The sequence below is a fragment of the Python bivittatus genome, unplaced genomic scaffold, assembly GCF_059951505.1.
Source record: "Python bivittatus isolate LINGU-HERP-01145 unplaced genomic scaffold, Pbiv_v1 ctg000480_np1212, whole genome shotgun sequence".
Classification (NCBI taxonomy): Eukaryota; Metazoa; Chordata; class Lepidosauria; order Squamata; family Pythonidae; genus Python; species Python bivittatus.
In genome coordinates, this window is record NW_028277075.1 from 97,447,716 (window position 1) to 97,466,595 (window position 18,880).

Here is an 18,880-nt window from a genome sequence, read left to right on the forward strand (position 1 = left end):
CAGAAACACTGTATCCATTAGAAGTAAAACAAAGCTTAGATATACAAATATGCTGCAGGAAATAATATCCTTACAGTATTTTCATTCATAGGTTTTTGTTCAATATGAATCACTAAAACCAAGACAGGGGGAAACCGTGACATAATTTTGTCTGTTGCCTTGTAAATAACAAGGCAACAGATATGACCATTCAGAATAATTTCCAATTTTTTAGCCAGCCACTTTCAAAACAGTTTTATTAACCAAGATGTCACTACAACATTTCACCTAAGCAAACATGTATTTTAAAATAAATGTATAGCATATGAGAACAAGACCAGAACTAACACAGAACCGTTTCAGTAACAGGATGATAGCACTGTCTGTAGATTCCTAATACTCATCCTTTGATGAGCAAGACTACTTTATTAAATCCGCTGGAAGATGGCATTAAAAAAGGCAGCACAAAGGAACGTCTGCCACAAATATAATCTATTTGTAATACCTTTTCCTGTACCTAATTATTGAACTTATATTCCAGCTTCCTGAAGTAAATGTCCAAGAGAGATAATAACATATCCAAATACATTTTGAAAATTAAATGAAAGTAAACAAATTGAAAATTTGGACTAACAAATTGGCTGGTTAAAATCTCAGCCAGTGTTAGTCCAGCAGCAAACATGATAAATCTCTGCAATCTGAATATTCATATTGCACATCACACTGCATTCACTCAACAAACAGAATCATAAAACACACAAATGTAAAGTTCAGTTCTTTAAGACCATTTTACTCACACACACTCATATCTGAAGCAAACTATTAGTTTAGGAAAGTCATTAACTGGGTAGTTCACATATCTTAAAACTCAAATGTGGTTTATTCAATGTGTTGACTTTTCTGAGTGAATTTAGCCACTGGGGTTAATAATCTACAACTTAACACATTGTGTGAACTCAGTTGATTGTGGACTGTTAAACACATCATGAGAATCCACCTGTTTAAATGCTTTGCTCTCTCCCTCTGTGCTGTACTATATATATTATTTATCAAATTTATATAGCTGCCCATGACTCTGGGTGGCATACAACAAAATAGTTAAAACAAGTATCAACAACTATTAAAAACAATTAAAAATAAATAGAACTAAGAGTGCAGAATGGACCAACATCCTAAACACAGTACAACCATCTCGCAGGCTCCCTGTTCCCATGGGATCCCCAAGGCTGCTGGAAAAACATATTAAGGGCTTTCCAGAAGGCTAACACGGATGGGGCTAACCACACCTGAGGGGCATGATGTTCCAGAGGGTGGAAGCCATGGCAGAAAAGGTTTATCTCCTGGGTCCTGTCAGATGGAACTCTTTAGCAATAGATATACTTTCATTCTTCCTCACATCAGTTATTATAAGTAAAACAAGAAAAAGGCAGAGCCCCATTACACAAAGCTTGTTTTGTTTATGATTTGTTGAATATGCCACCATTGGCTAGGTTCACACAGCATGCTAAGTTCATAAACCACTAATGCTCATCTCCAGGCCAACTCTCCCTAACATGGTGGATCATTAGATGTGTGGGGACTACAATTACCAGAATTTCTAGCCAGCATGAAAGCAGGAAGTTGTCATCCCATCCCATCTGGAAATCACTAAGTTGGAACATGCTGGCTAGTAAGCAGCATCATTGACCCAATCCTCCTTTCTGAGTATTTATTTTTAAAATTTATGTGCTGCCCCTAAAATCCAGTAGAGTGAGTGTGGACCTTTCCTCCCTTGTACCTAGCCATGGCACAAATATGCCCTGGCAACCTTTTTTCTACTCTGTCCTCATGGTATTTTTTTCATCTCATTTCCAGTCTTAAGTCTTCCTTAGTTTTACGTGTAAAGGTAATATTTTCCCCTTGATGCCAACGGTGGGTGTATAACATCTGGTAGGATTGTGGCTGATTAGCTGGGAAGGAAGGCAGAGGGCTGGAGTAACTGGCAGGATAAGGATCAGCAATGAGGGAGGGCGGCAAAATTTGTGCTGGTGAAGTTTCACGGATAGGTAGGCAGCGGGAAAGGCCACCGAGTTTAAGATCAACGGATGTCTTTGCTTGCAAACTTCACATCTCCAAGTAAAGGTTCCCTCGAATGGAACTTTTGACCCAATATGCAAATCTCTGCCAAATCCTTCTTCCAGGACTTTCTTCTTACTTCCAAGCTCCGCAAAAGATCAGACCTGTCACTTGAAGCCCTATCATAATACTAGCCCTATCATAATACTAACGAAGTCGCGCTAAGTGCTGGAGCAGTTCAAACACCGGGGGAAGTTAGCAGGGGGACGCTTGGTACAGTTACACTAGCACGGAGCGTGGATTTACTGGGACGCCAGTTAAGTAAATGCATGCCAACCGGACCGAAATAAAAGGTATTGTAGGCCTTAGATCGCAAATGTATAACTATGCTTTTGACAGGATCGTTTGTTTCTGTAATAAAAATCACCCACCGCCATCCGGCACGGGGAAACCTTAGTTTCGCTTTCACTCTGCGAGCGGATTGTTTGGAGGGGGGAACCGCGATGTACAGTATGTATAACACACCGTCGCCGGCCAGGCGCTTCCCCACTCCACTCTACCCACTTTCCAGATGGATGGACTTACAGAGGTCTTTCCGCCGGCGGGACAAGCGAGGTTTGCAAACATGCCCGAAGTAGCTCCCGCTAAAGGACCTCCGCTTGCAAGCAGCAAGAAGCGAAAGTCGGAGCCGCCTTTTCCTGCAGATCACGTGCAAGGAGGGCAGGTGGGAGGGGGCGGCTATCGCCTGCAATGGCCTGCCGCGAAGTACCTCCCTCGGAGCCAAAGAGGCCGGGCCACCCATCGCCCTCGGTCCATCTGTTTGTAGTATTTACGCGCGGCGGCGTCCGGCTTGGTCAGCGAGCCTGGTTCGCATTTCGCGCTACGCCAAGCTGAAATAGGATTAGTTAGCTCTGCGTATAGTCTATGGCCTAATGCGCTGTACGAACCCAATTCTGGTTTAGTTAGTAAACAATGATGAAGCAAGACGGTGGCGTAGTGAGATAGGCGAATCCAGTCAGTATTCTTTGCAACGCGCTGCCTTTATTTATTTAATCAATCAATCAATCAATTTATATAGCATGCAAATCGAGAAATGGCCACAGAGCTTTCTAATTCTAGCCCTTTTTCGGAGCAGCAGTGGCGCCATTACGCTCTGGGACTGAACAACCTTCCCAATCTGATGGCTGCTGAGCGGGATGGACTTCAGCTTCCAAAATTGCCAGCCAGATGAAGCCAAGCAAAGTCCAAGGGTGGCGCAGGTCAGGGAAAGCTGCCTCAGAAATAGATCTCCTGATTTGGACCCAGAGATCTCAAGTCTGGTTCCCCTCGTGTCTCCTCTTAAAAAGTATAAGATAGTACAGGTATGTAATGCCCTGGTTCTCAAACTTTGCAGTACCTCAGCCCTCTAAAATGATATATCAATTTTTGTCACACACACCCCCACACACACACAAACATAGAACAATTTCATTGGTGTTAGGGTTTGGCAAGAAACGAATAAGGCACTTTTAATAATTAAAATTTAATCTGTATGTCACACAGGATTTAAACTTTGCTCATCCTGGGGGAAAATAGCTACAGGAATACTGACTTGATGGCACACAAATTAAACTGCAGTATAGCAACTTTGAGATTATGGAGGCAAAATAAAGAGCAGAAAGATTTGACTGCTCCTGCTTTGGCTGCACAAGCCTGATTTAAAAGAAAATAGTAGACCCACCCACCCAATTCAGTTGCATGTAAGTGTGAGAATCAGTGATCGAATGACAGGGCCTAAGCAAGCAATACTGAGCAATAGTGAGCAGACAATGCAGGACAGGTCTTGCTTGTACACTATACCAAGCTGGGGTTTGTTTAACTGGTTTATTAAATCATAGTTGGTGTTCTGAGAACATGCAAAGATATAAACTATTGTTTACAAACTACAGTGATTGAGTTCATATGATGTACTAAGCCAATCACAACCGGACACTCTTAAATTTAGTATGGGTGAACCCAACTACAGTATAAACTGTTGCGCTAAATGCCATGGGTTCACATGTTTGAGGGACTCACAGCTGCCTCCCATTGTGTAGATGAGATATATCCTAGACACTTTATATGACTATCCATGAATGCATTTCTTTTCCACCAAAAAAGAAGGGGCAAGAGACCATGTAAAATGAATCAGGCAGTCATCAGCGTGACACAGCTGCATCAAAGGTGATTTTATGTATGAAGTCGAGAAGTGGGGAAATGTTTGCTTCTCCATCCAGGTTGTCACAGCCAGTAGTGACAATGTGCTTGTGCTTTTATATTCATCTTGTTTCCCTTTGTTCTGTTTCTCAGCGGGTGTCTTTCAGCAGGAATGTCATTTTCATTACACCATAATAGTGCTTCATATGGTCAATATAGAAGTGATTGATCTTTAGTAATGAAGGATCACTTTAGGTGCTACAGGCAAAACATAGAAGTCACATGGCCTTCTAGATTACTGGTCCTCAGTGTAGACCATATGCCCCCCCAGGGGACCATGCCATATTTCTAGGGAGCCACAGTAAGTTTTTCATGGGGCCACACAACCTTAACTGCCGGCCATTATGAACAATTTGTTACACCCACACGTCTGCTAATTTCTTCTCTGCATAGAATTAATAATTTCTGTTAGCTACTACAAATACTTTGTCTTTATATGATATAGTGTACATTAAGAAACAGTGCAGATGGTAAGGTACCTTTTTTCCAGTTGACAGCAACTATGAGGGAGGTCACAGAGGCAATTGAGGCACAGAAGAGGGCCATGGGGCTGCCCTTGAAGACTACCTGGAAGCTTCAACTGGTCCAGAATGCAGCGGTGCGTACAGTGATAGGCATGCCTTGGTATCCCCATGCAACACCTTTGCTCTGCAAAATACACTGGTTGCCAGTTTGTATCCAGGTGCAATTCAAGGTGCTCGTCATTACCTATAAAGCTCTACATGGCATAGGGCTGGTTACTTGAGGGACCGCCTGTCTCCCATAGTATCTGCTCAGCTGATTCAATCTGGCAGGGTTGGCAAACTCTGGGTTTCCTTGATTAAACAATGTTATCCATTGGGACCCCAGAAGTGTGCATGCCTACATTCTGGAATTAGGTCTCCCCCCCCCCCGTGATTCAAACAGCCCCCACCTTACTGGTATTTTGAAGAGCCCTGAAGACCTGGCTCTTCACCCAGGCCTTTGGCGAGGGTGACTGAAACCCCCTTTAGATTGTGAGGGTTGATTTTTCTTCCCATCCATTTTTACCATGTCTTAATCTTCATTTTTTGTTTTTTATTGTTTCCTTGTTTTTAATGTTTTAAACAATTTATAAATTGTCCAGAGTCACTTGAAATCAGGTTCATATAACTTTAATAAATTATTAATAATACCAAAAAAAGTTGACAACTCCTGTTCTAGATCACAGCAGAACAAGAAAAGGCTTCCTGTCTTCTAGTAGTTCATTATCTGAAGCACATTCATAAGTCACACTAAGTCATAACATGATTTATTGGGATTGTGTTTAGCATTTTGTGTGAATTGGGCCTTGTAAATTCTGTTTTATGGCTTAGTACAATGTGTGAGTCAAATTCTTTAGTTGCTGACTTTTCAGTATGCTGCTGTTTGTTTTGCAGTTATATATTAACAGTAATAAAACTAGTGATTAAAAATAGATACACTCCTTTGCATAATTTTGATTTGCTTTTCAATAGGATGAAGCTAGAATCCATGTTCCATAAAACATTTTCTACAGTAACATTAATAATGTTAATGTATGTTGTCCCTTAACTGCTCCAGTATGAACAGTTTAACCAAAATATTAAATACATTAGGCAGAAACATTGCCATTATTAAAATATTATGGAATTTAGGAACAAAGACATGATTTTTCTGTCAAGAATCTATGAATGGATAGTTATGGGAGGAACCCAAGCCAGAGGATTATGACACAGGATAAAATAAATGTGGATGAAATAGTGCTGTTATATTTCTATGCACATACAGACTGAAAAAAAAAACCCTAACTGAAAAATAATTACTCACTACAGACTGAGCTAAGATAACTTATAATATGAGATGTGACAGAAAAGGTTACCTTTGGATTTTATTAAATTTTTATTTTTGCAAAAAAAATCCCAACATAAAATTAAAAAAAATACAGAGTCATAAGAAAACAAACCAATAATGAAACCGGCCAAAAAAAAAAAATTACACTTGGGGTACGTATGTATGTTTTGGATAAAAAAAAAAAATCTTAGGATCATGCTGGAGATATATGGAGCACCTCCCTGCAACTCTTTAAACCAAATGAGTCTTTTTCTAAGACTGTACTACATCTGTCAAGGACAGCCATGCAATTCCAGGAAAATATGTTCCTATTTTGTTGAAGACAGATGCTGTGTCAAAAACACATTTTTGCCTTCTGTTCCAAAGCATCACACAATTTGTGGGTGTGGGTGGGTGTGATCTTAAAGAGAAATACATTCATATTCAAATATTTCGTTTAAACACCCATATTCAGTAGTTCTCTTCAGAATGACATTTGTACAGATGTAATATATTAGGAACACATTTTATAGTTATTATTGGACTTCTGAAAGCATTTTGTTGATCTGTTAGTTTTACAGCCAAAGTAAGTTCTTTGAATTTTAAATACCACTGTTTCAACATAAAACATATTGGATGTACTTTTCCATTATTTTGCAATAAACACTTATTATTTACAATATTTTGCAGTTAACAGAAGAGCTGAATCAATTTCTTATATTGTACCCATCTATATGCATTAGGAAATATGCATTAATTCTGAAGGATTGTTTGGTGACTTTCCCAAATCCTTTAGAAACTTTCAACCAAAGGTTCTATTTGGATACTGCCACCAAAGGTGGTATATGCCAACTGGTACATACCCAACACCACATTCTAGAAAATGCAAATATGGTAGAAGGTAGTGCCACCTGTGGATTACTTTCATGGTCAATTCCTGATAGTCTGTTGAAAATGATTTGAAAGAAATTTTATGCCTCAAAGAGTTTCAGTGAGAGTTGTGAAGTTCAGATTCCAATCATCCTCCCAAATATTTTAAAAGGTCTTCAAGAGAACCTGTAATGCATAGTCTAAGAATATTATGTAATAGGGATATACAGCATTCACCAGTTGGAACATTTTGGGTGCTCTGAAATAATCTGTGGCCAAATCTGAGTTTTGGACATTCCTATTATAGAATATGGATAATATTTCTTGGTTGTTAAATGATATCTATATACACTATTCTCTACTATGCATTATGTCCCTGGACATTTGAGGACATAGATATTTCTATTAATGTGGCCTAAAATTGTCTTTGCTTTTTTCAGCCACTGCTTATCTAGGCAAAAGTTTCCATTGTCAAACTGCTGTTTCAGTAAGCTTTTCCTAACACTCAGCCAGAATCTGTTTTCTTGTAATTTATGGCCATTATTTCGAACAGAGCTAGTCTTGGCCTTCTGTGTGATACCACTTCAGGCATTTGAAAAACAGTATCAGCCTTCTTCAGTCTTTTATCCTCAAGGCAAAACATAATGAGGTCCTGTTTTGCTCTCTCCTCAGACCAGTAGGGCTGGGTCACAGGTTCTTTTGGATTCAGAGGCAATGACCACCCCAATATGAGAACTAAAGGCTTTATTCTAAGGTAGTATATGTTAGGCCCAGTCCAAGAACAACAATGAAACGGTCCAGTCAAGTATAGTTTCTTTATTTGCTTATACCTTATAGACAGAATCTTGCCAAACTAAATCTATACTATAGCAACTAGTGGATATACCCTGGGAGATTCTAGGGAGTGGCTTCCCACGCTCCTCTTGCCGACTCAGCTGCCTCTTGCCTCCTCCTCTCTCAGAATGCACACCTTCCCTCCTGAGAGCCTTGATCTCCCACATCACTCTCCTCCTCATAGATCGCAGTATAAGAAAATAACCTAATCACATAACATGAGACAGCAAAAAAAAAGAATATACAGGAATACTGAAGAATATAACATAACCCAAGATAGCAATCAAAGAAAATTAACACAAGCTAACAATTAAAAATATAGGTAGTCCTCACTTAACTGACCACAACTGGGAATTTAGGTTGCTAAGCAATGCAGTCGTTAAGTGAATGGTCAAGTGATTGCTTTGCTTTGCTTAGCGACCGCAATCCTGGCGCTCCCGGCTGCCGTTGTTAAGAGAGAATCGCGGGTTGTTAAGCAGATGGAGTCCCGGGTAAGGAGCATGGGGGTGCCTCATGGGGGTGGGGGAGTCCCTAAGAGGCCCAGCATAGGCCACATGCAAGTTGGGGGGTGCTGCAGTGTGGCACAAAGCCACAGCCACCCCAGCACAGCACAGCAGGGCTTACAACTACAGGGGTGCTGCAACTCCCCCTACCCACCTATCTCCCCCCATCTATGCCTTTTTGGCCGCCCTGCACAGCGACACTCAGTGGCACCAGGGCTGGGGTTGAAGTAGAGGCCCGAGGCCTTCAGCCGCCTTAACCAGCTGCCACTGACCCCAGGCCTCAACTTCAGCCCCAGCACCGCCACTGCTACTGAGAAATGCCACCTCAAGCCAACTTTAGGGAAGAAATGAGAGGCATGACTTGGGGAAGGAATGGGACGATTGGACTACAGCTTTAGAGAAGTAACGAGAGGCGCAGCTTGAGGAACAGCATGAAGCAGCGAAGGCCAGCAGTCTGGGGCTTGAGGAGGCATTTCTGAGTGGCAGCGGTGGTGCTAGGGCTGAAGTTGAGGCCTAGGGGTGGTGGCAGCTGGCTGAGACTGCTGAAGGCCTCAGGCTTCTTCAGCCCCAGCGCTGCCGCCGCCAAGTGCCACTGTGCAACCAAAAGGGGAGATAGGCAGGTGGGAGGAGTTGCAACGCCCCTGCAGTTGTAAGTGTGGGTGGACTGCCAAGCACCCAAATTTTGATCCCATGACCACAGGGGCACTGCAACAGCCATATCTTCGAGCATGGGTTGCAAGTCCATTTATTCAGCGCTGTAGTAATTTTGAGCAGTTGCTGAACGAATGATCGTTAAGCGAGGACCACCTGTATTCAAGAATACAATAAGACCAAGAAAGACCTTACACCCCTTCTGTCAGAGGAAACCCCAGATTGATGATAGCCGGTGGACCCCTTCAAAGCCAACAAATATGCAGCACCCTCCCAGTCAGATCTGCACTGAAGTTGCATCCCATAGGGATTTCTGACTAGCATATATATAGGTCCTAAACCTTAATTAAGCACCCCTGCTTTTCAATGGCCTCATCTTGCTGGATTTTACCGAGGACAAGTCTGTCTTATCTTGGAATGCTTTGCCTTCTGCCAGGAGTGAAACATCAAGGTTCATGGTTGAGGAGTTCTGCTAAGCATGAGACCAACAAAGCTAAAGAGTTCTCATTTATACCAGGTGGTGACAAGACCATCTCAAAGTTAAGGAGTATCTATGTCTCAAGGTTAATTGGATTAAAGATGAGAAAGATCATCCTATTTACATAGATCATCCTATTTACCCAGGTGTCTCCCCAAGATCCCACCGGTGATCCTCCAGTTGCTAAGGCATGGAAGCAACAGTTTTGACTCAACTGAAGGGCTAGACAGTTGAATGAGTAAGTTGTGAGTAGAATTTTACTGAATAAGAAACATGAATCATTCAAATATTTTCCCTTTTGCTTTGCTTCGTGGTATCTACTCTTTGAAAGCAAGAATGGACACTGATCTTCAAAGTAGTATATTTATGGCTAAACTAGACATGCAGTTTGCCCCTGCATCATTCTGTTAAAAATTGATAAAGTAACAAAAACTTCAATTTCTAGCAAAATTGGCTCACAGAACAGTGTAGAATGTAATAAAATCTAAGGACTTAAACAAAAATACTGAAGAAAGCTGCAACGGGAATTATTGTAATTTGCATGTGACTGAAGATGTTGAAATGACCAGTATGGCCCAAACCTTATTAATGTTAATAACTCAACCTCACTAAAAGACATTGTGGTGCATACCATGCTCAAGAAACCTTCAGTTGATCTGTTTTAGATAATTTTAGACCCATCTTCAACCTTTTTTAGGAAAGGTATCCTGCAGCTACAAAGGAAAGGTGGTCCTGCAGCTAAAGATTCCTAGAGGAAGTAGATTATTTGAACCATTGGCAGTCAGGTATTAGACCAGGGTATAGCATGGTAACTGCATTCATCATGCTTGTGGATAACCTATGGAGAGACCGAGTCACCACTTTTTTGTAATTCAAATAAAATAAATGAAATGGAGAGACCAGGATTGGGGGAATACAATCCTCTGGTCCTTCTCAATCTATCAGCAGCTTTTGATATTGTCCACCGTGGCATCTTTCTGGACCATCTCCAAGGGTTGGAATGAGGGGCTCTGTCTTGCAGTCATTCTCCTTCCTGGAGGGGCAGTTCCAGTTGGTGGTGAGAGAGAAGAGACCTACCTACAGAACTCTACTCTGTGGAATGCTTCAAGGATCTCTTCTCCCTCCACTTCTTTTTAATCTCTGCATGAAATCCCTGGGGAAAATCATGTCAGCAGGGGGTTTAGTATCATTAATATACTGATGATACCCAACTATACATCTCACCTCCAAGCTGAAAAGAGGATGGAATGGAAAAACTGACCCAGTGCCTGGAGACTGTCAGGGTCTAGAGGTGGGGAACAGACTCCAACTGAATCTCTCCAAGGCAGAATGGCTTTGGGCTTGTAGATGTAATGATTTCAGGGAAAGTCCATCTTTGACTCTGAATGGGTTTGCATTCCCCTGCTTGGAAGTGATCCACAATTTGGGGATTCTCTGGACTCAGCTTCTGCTTGAGGAGCAATGGCAGCTGTAGCTAGGAAGGTCTTTGCACAGTTATATCTTATGGTCCAGTTGCAACCATTCCTCAACCAGGAGGCCCTGCTCACATATATCCTGATATACTGCTTTGGGAGCTGCATCAGTTGCCAGTCAGCTTCTAGGTATGATTCAAGGTGCTGCTTGTCATCTTTAAGGCCCTATATGACTTTGGACCTGGTATCTGAGAGACCACCTTCTCCTGTTTTTATCTGCCAATCCAGCCAGAGCAAATAGGGCCAACTCCCTTTATGCTCCATCTCTACAGGATTGCCACCTAATAGGGTCTTAGAAACAGGTGTTCTCAGCTGCCTGCACTCTTTGAAATTCCCTCCCTACAGAGGTTTAGTCAGCTTCATCTCTTCTTTGTTTTAGGAAAGCTGTGAAAACCTGTCTGTTTTGACTTACACAGGAAGACAGTGTGTTATGATTGAAGGCAGGGTTTGCAGGTGCATGACTCTTGTATTTCCTGGTTTTATATACTTCCTTGACTTTTTATTTTTAGAAGTATTTTGGGTCTTTTGTGATATTATTCTATTAAGATTGTTAGCTGCCCAGAGCCTTGGGAATAGGTGGCATACACCCTAGTAAACAAACAAACAATACAGTATGTTAACCAGAACAGCTCCTTCCCCCACTTGACGGACATAGTTTATTTCAGTGAGTTATTACAATTACTCCATTAACTGGGTCTGTATAACTAAACTGTGGTTGCCTAGCTTGTGCCTCAGTATGCTCTGTGAGTCCAGTCATTGTTAATAGTTTATTGTCCAGCATGTTATTAAACACAGGTAGTTAGATTATTTCAATAAATCAGGGTTAAAGAAGCCATGCAAACATAGCTGTAAGATTACTTGCCCCTGGCTTCAGCTTTAATGTTTAGTCATGACTAACTTGAACAATATCAGTGTTATCAAAGGAAATGTGATGTTTTATCAGCATCCCTTTGTTCAAATTTTTCCCATGAGGTTTAATTACTATTAGAATGTGATGTAGTGGTTAAGATGTTGGGATTTGAACTGGGGAGACTTTTAGCCATGGAAGCTTACTAGAAAACGTTGGGTCTGTCACTCATTCTCAGCCCAACCTATCCCACAGGATTGTTGCTGTGGGGAAACATGGAAATAAAAAGCACTGTGTGTACCACCTTGATCTCCTGAAGGAAAGGCAGGTTATACAGCTAACAAAATAATATTAATTTTAGATAGATTGTGGCTATATTCTTTACAGCAGGGGTTCTTAAACTGTGGGTCATGTTATGGACCTGCTGGAGGACATGTCCTCAGACAAGGAGAATGGGGAGGAAGAGAAGCCAGAGGCAACCAGTAGCAGCAGTTCTCCTGGCTGGAGATTCCTACTCTGGCTTTTATGGAACCAGCAGGTTCTCAAGATCCCTCACCCCCGATAATCTCTCCAACTCAGACATTCTGTTCCTTAGTCCTAGACAAAGGTACCTAATGAAGATTCAAGAGCAGAGGCCTGAACTTCACAGACCTGGGAGACTAGCTAAAAGGCATCAGAGTGTTAATAGGAGAGCAGACTTTGTAGCTCCTATGTGATGTGTCTCAACTGTGCACTAGGTAGGGACTCAGTGTGATTTATTTATAACCCTCCCTCCCCATGAAGAAGACTGAGAACAACTCTTCAAAATCAGCTCTGACCTGAATATATGTTGCTTTGTCACGTTTTGGATTATGGATTTTGCCTCGCCTTGTCTATCATCCCTCCTCTGGATTCGTCACCCGATTGTTCGTTTACTGGTCTTGATATGCGTCTGGCCTATTTGACCACGAGTACAATCTAGCCTCAAGGTACTACATAAGGACTCTTTCAAAGGCTGCTTATTTTCTAATTGCGAAAAAGCCTGAGATCATTTATCTCTGGCTGGGGCAGACTTACATCTTGCTCATATACATTCCAGCAACTAACCAAGCTGACACAAAAAAAGCTTGTTCTCAATCCTTACCACAAAGTTTGTGAGCAAATAAATAATGGAAGAGTTAGTATAGCAGAATCAATTGTTATAACCACCTCTTCCACAACTGACTCAAGTTATAGGAAACCTACAAACGGTTGACTCAAAGGGGAGCTAATGTTTGTAACCCACCCATACGCAAATGCCCTGTTCCAGAGAAGTCTGAAGGGTCTAGAGAGCAGGTTTCCTGACTTAATGCAACTGATTCATGAGTTTACGGCCAGAAATCTTCCATGACCACCAGACTGCGGTGGGACTTGTTATCAGCCTTTTCACTGGCTCTGCTGTCAAATGGGCTACTCCTCCCTTTCCCTTTCATATATCATGAGTCATGATATATGAAAAAAAAAAACCTTTCTGTGACCAACTAAAGTGAACGAGGACTTAAAACATGGATTAATATGGGGGGAAATAATAAAATGACGGGTTGGAAAGTGTAGGTTTTCACATCTGCTATTTATTAGTGAAATGACTTTTTGGTATTGCCATGTCAGACAATGAATATGTGCTGATGTTTTGTTGAAAAGTAGCATATTGTTTTAACACAATTGATTTTGAACTATTTTGCCTAAACACTCAAAAAGTGAGTAACACAGGAGACATCTGAAAGGAAGAGTACCCTGAATTTAAGATGGTCTTCCCCCCCCCAAAAAAGTATAAAAAATTCTAGATACACTTGTACATATACGTATTTATACTTGCCAGAACTCACATTCCAAGCCTGGCTGACCGACTGTCTGTCTGTCTATCTAATATTCCAAGTGCATATCCTAATCTTTCCCCTCAGAGACAAAACCATTTTCACATAGACCCACACAGAGAAACACGTAAGTACACACATTCATGCACACTGTCCTCTCATTATTTTCAGCAAAACCAGGAAAAGAAGAAGGAAAAATCTGATTGAGATGGGGCAGCAGAAATGGGTAGCTGCACTAGGAAAAGCAGGAAGGAGGAAGCACAGCTAGAATGGAAATGAGGCGAGAGAAGAGGGAACTGGAGAAGGGAGGGATGGACGGAATGAGAGAGCAGTCCTATTAGTAGGACTTTGAAGTAATAGACAAAGAAGGGCACATGTACATGTATCACAATAAAGGTCTTTGTTCATGTATTACAAATATAAAAGGAAATGTTATTTTCATATAATACTGTATTTAGCATTCATATTATTATTTGAAATTATTTGAAATATTGAAATTTGAAATTATTTGAAATACTGAGTGCTTACGTATGGAAATATTGCATGTGAGATAGGCTTTCCATTTCCATGCTTCCGACTGATCTCAAAAATTTTGTTTATGGAGCTATGGAAAGGTATAGAGAAAATATGAGCTTTACAACTGAGTATCCATTTTTAAGAAAATAAGGACTAAATATTACTACAGAATCAGTCAGAGTTGCAAATGTAGTAACTCTGGTCTTCAAAGAGCCCTTTCTGTACTTGTCATAAACACTATTTCTATTTTTTTTAAAAAAAAAAACTTTTTTCAGGATGGCTTACACTCACAGTTTAAGTATGATATGCTACAATAAAAGCATAAACATTTCTTTAAAAGCTTCATTGCAGCATACATTTTACATCTATGTATGAAATATAAGGTATAGATGAAATCTCTGGTCAAGCTCAGCTTCTGGTGACTGTAATGAGTGAATTTAAAGGGATAACTCATCACAGTGACTTCATGGACACACTATTAATTCCCATTCTTTTACCTTGGTCAAATATATTTCCCATGTTACATTGAGATATAGGGAACAAAGAAAATGGAATATAATTTTAGATTAGGTTTGAGAACTTACACTGTATTCAACTTCCAAACATTCCAGTTGAATTCTTTCCCTTATATCTTTGCTGGGACATTGAAGAAAGTTCTACAAACTATTAGAGCAGAATGAAATCCAGAAGAATATTCTACCATTCTGGTTGTTTTTTATGGCACAAAAAAATGTTGTGAATGTTGAAATTCATTCCATTTTAGCTTTATTTACCTTCTGCTGAGAACTGCCAAGCGAGCCAGTGTATTGTAGTGGTTAAGGCATCAGAGACCATGAGTTCTAGTCCCGCCTTAGGGACCAAGCCAGCTGGGTGACCCTGGGCCAGTTGCTCTCTCAGCCCTAGGAAGGAGGCAATGGCAAACCACTTCTGAAAAACCTTGCCAAGAAAACTGCAGGGATTAGTCCAGGCAGTCATCAGGAGTCAACACTGACTCAAAGGCACCAAAAAAAAAAAAAGAACTGTCAATCTTTCTGTGTCCAAGTTTTAACGTGATGCTCATAGTGTCTATGTCTCCTCTAATGAAGATTGTCATATCACAAAGACAGGGCAGGTTGAATTCAAACCATCAAAGTTAATTAAAAATAGCATGAGTTTACCTTGATAGGTTTAAACTTTATTTATGTTATTTATTTATTTATTTATTTATTTATTTATTTATTATTAAATTTATATAAAACTCCCCCCCCCTTTTCCCTGTCACTCCTATCTCTAAAGTGTCTAAAAGCTTATTAATTTTTCAGTGATGGCTTCTGTTTCTTTTAACTATTAACTATTTTTATGCATAGCCATTTCAGGATATTTGGGGGTTTTTTTAGTGAGAAAAAGTTTCAAATATTCATTCCAAATTCCATATTAGGGTAATGCATTTTTTACTCAAACACAAGATCACAAAACAGTATGTAAATATTTAGATTCTCCAAGACCATTTTGCCTAGTGAATGATTCTCAAGAACTCAAATCTTGTATCCTGTCTTATAACTGAGATGGTATAATAAATATGTTCTCTTAATGTGAAGATTGGCTACCTTTGCTTTTTAGGAATATACTAGACAATCCTATGACCTGTTGGGTCATCCTTTGAGAGAAAAGTAGTGCAGTCTGATGTGACCAGAATGAACATTAAATTTTAGGCTGACCATATTTTTTTTTACCCCAATGCTGGATGGTCCCATGATCATCTAAGAAGAGTATATATCATAAACAGAAAAATAATTGTAGTGGCAAATGAACTTCAATAATAAGTCAGTATTTACTCATCTAAACAGATAAACAGAATGGCCATGGGCGGGCAAAAAATCAGTGGGAGCAGGAGCGACTTCCAACTTCTTGCCAGCTTCCCCATTGACTTTGCTTGTGGGAAGCTGGCAGAGAGCATCAGAAATCATGATCACATGACTGCGGAGACACTGCAACAGCCACAGTTTTGTGAATAAAAGTCTGAACATCGTGGAAATTTCAATTCCACAGGAGTAATGGGTCCCGGATTTTTTATGCATTCTTTAAGTTAATGGATTTTAGGTACCTTGATTCAAAAATTGTGGAATAATGCACCATTTGGTCTAACTTGAGAGTACAAACAGATAAACACAATGAGAGTTTTAGTAGTATTTGTTTACACATTTTGTGTCCTCTGCAATTCAGTGGCTATGTGTATATAAATATTTAAAAAATACAGCAGGATGACAGAACACTGTATTACTCTTATTCATTCTTATTCAGTTTGTTTTTCCATAAAATATGAAGAAGACTTTGTGTATGTCCAAGAAATTTGCACAAATTCTCAGTGTAGCAAAAACAGCTCAGTTGTCAAGCAATGGATTATTTTGATTCACACTTCCTGCATGTTCATAACATTCATAAACTCCCTCAACTTAACAAGCTGTACTGAAGCAATTTTAGGAAACATACTCTGAAATGTGCAACATATATTCTGTTGTTTAAATATGCATACAGTATATACACGTATGTGAAATATAGAAGAGCTGCATGTAACTCTATAGATGTTGAGTTCAAATGCACATCAGCATAGTGAAGGTTGAAGGATCACAGGAATTTGCAATCCAAGAACATCAGAATACAGAATTGCTCACCCTTAGAGATGCATAATCACCTGTTTACATATGCCTCTATGTACATACGTATACTGACACATATATACTTATAAATTCACATATTGGATGGAACTATTTACCAAAGTAGACTATGATATTCACATGACCTTGTCCTCTAGTGCTTCTTCCAAGGAGGATGGCTGCAAGAGAAAGGATCTCTTTCTCTGTTCCATTTGCAGAATGTCCTCCTGATTTTCACATTATAACTTACTTTCTTTCTTTCTTTCTTTCTTTCTTTCTTTCTTTCTTTCTTTCTTTCTTTCTTTCTTCCTTCCTTCCTTCCTTCCTTCCTTCCTTCCTTCCTTCCTTCCTTCCTTCCTTCCTTTCCTTCCTTTCCTTCCTTCCTTCCTTCCTTCCTTCCTTCCTTCCTTCCTTCCTTCCTTCCTTCCTTCCTTCATCTATCTATCTATCTATCTATCTATCTATCTATCTATCTATCTATCTATCTAATGTATATAGCCCCCCCATCTCACAAAAAGTGTCTCTGGGCAGTGTACAACAATTAATTAAAAACAATAAATACATTAAAAACAGTCATTATTAAAATTTAAAACACAGCTTTAGTGGCTTTTAGGCACTAATTAAGATCTTATTTTCCCAGGCATTTTAGAAGCTATTGGATGTTGCTCTTAGTGATTGTGATATGTGTTGTATTGTTATTACTGCTGATGATTTTCATCTTCTATTGTTTTGTACTGTTTTGCTCTAAATTATATTTTAAATTGACCTATATGCAACCCCTTCCCCCCAGTAGCTAGGATTATTAGGCAGCCTAGAAATGTGGTGAATTAATGATTGAGCTAGTCTCTCAATCCTTGTCAAGTCATTTTCCTTTGTGATATAAAAAGGTTCTACCATTCTGAAAAATAATTATATATCAAAAAAGAATTTTCTATCCTCTGGTATTGTGGACTAATGCTGATTAATGTTTTGAGCATATGAAGGGGGGAAAATGAAGGAAGAAGTTTCAAGACAGATATTTTTTCACGTCTGCTTTTAACTGGTATGATGTGATTTTCATAGCTCATATTCTTAAAACACCACTTTCCATCATTTAGAAATAGATTGGAAGTTTCATTCCACTTAGCTATAAGAAAAGTGCTAAGTTTTGACTTTCAAGGAAACAGTGGTGGACTGATGATGGCTCTGCTCTTTGCGGAGCTGACGGCCATGGTGGAAAGAGGAGCCAGTGAATGAACTGGCTCCTTGGAACCCAGATCAAGGAGAGGACTAGGATCACCCATAAGTTTGCTCCACACAGAGGCTCCACATAAAGAGATCATAAAACAGAAGTCTCCGGCAGGTTTTAGTGCTCTGGGAGCCCGAGGGGGAATCACCTTGTCTAAGCTGCGGTTTGGCACCTTCAAACGGACATTGGGTTCTCCCACTTACTCTCTTAATCACCTTAGGAAATTGTTTGTTATTGGTTTTTTGGATGTTAAGAACCTTCAGAAGGGCAAGTTTCATTACACTGGGAGAGGTTCCTTCTATCCTTGATTAAAGAAGTTTCAGGTAAGTTTAAGGATTAAAAAGAAAAAATTTTATTTTTGAAAAACAGCAAAAGAGGGACCTGAATGTTGATTTTGGAAAATTAAGGGTGCAGATGGACTTGAACTGTGGTTGTTTAAAATTTTATAAAAATATATATGAAGATTTTGAAATTAAGAAATCCTTCTGTGAGAAATTTTTATTAATTGGAAAATAAACAAATGATAATAAGGGACTTTGAAGGTTGGCTAGAGGGAACCAGAGAGAACTAAAGATTACAATTAAAGGAGAAGAGACCTATTAGTACAATGCAGCAATACTACTTGACTATAGAAGAATTCAAGGATATTTGGGAACAGTGTACCCAGAAATTACTTTTAAGATTGATTGCTGCTATAAAAATGGATTTTACACAGGCTACAAAAGAGGAACAGATTTTACTGGACAAAATAGAGACAGAGGTTGATCTGAATATGGATCTGAAAATGGATTTAAAAACGCCAGACTACAAGAGTGATATGGAAAAAGATGTCACACTGTATTTACAAATGAAACCAGCTGATTTCTGAATAATTAAAGTGGACATACAAATAATAAGTCAAAAGAGTGACTTGGAAAGTTTTGTTATCTTGGATTTAC

General features: G+C 39.7%; 1 protein-coding gene and 1 long non-coding RNA gene across 3 annotated transcripts in view; one reads left to right on the forward strand and one right to left on the reverse strand.

Moving 5' to 3' along the window:
• The window catches only part of NMI (N-myc and STAT interactor), a 19,985-nt gene extending 17,216 nt beyond the window's left edge, over positions 1-2,769 (reverse strand). Inside the window, exon 1 of one of the 2 annotated variants that reach the window (XM_088146543.1) lies at positions 2,620-2,769. In XM_088146543.1, coding sequence (XP_088002669.1) covers positions 2,620-2,661 — 42 coding nt within the window. In that variant the 5' untranslated portion in view covers positions 2,662-2,769. The remainder of the gene's footprint in view (positions 1-2,619) is intronic. The other variant, XM_015887437.3, reaches the window with a different exon arrangement.
• On the forward strand, positions 2,326-5,645 carry LOC148215082 (uncharacterized). The gene is made up of 3 exons (XR_015797236.1): positions 2,326-2,387; positions 3,170-3,395; positions 4,760-5,645. It is a non-coding gene; the product is annotated as an uncharacterized LOC148215082 (long non-coding RNA).
• Positions 5,646-18,880: the final 13,235 nt, after the last annotated feature.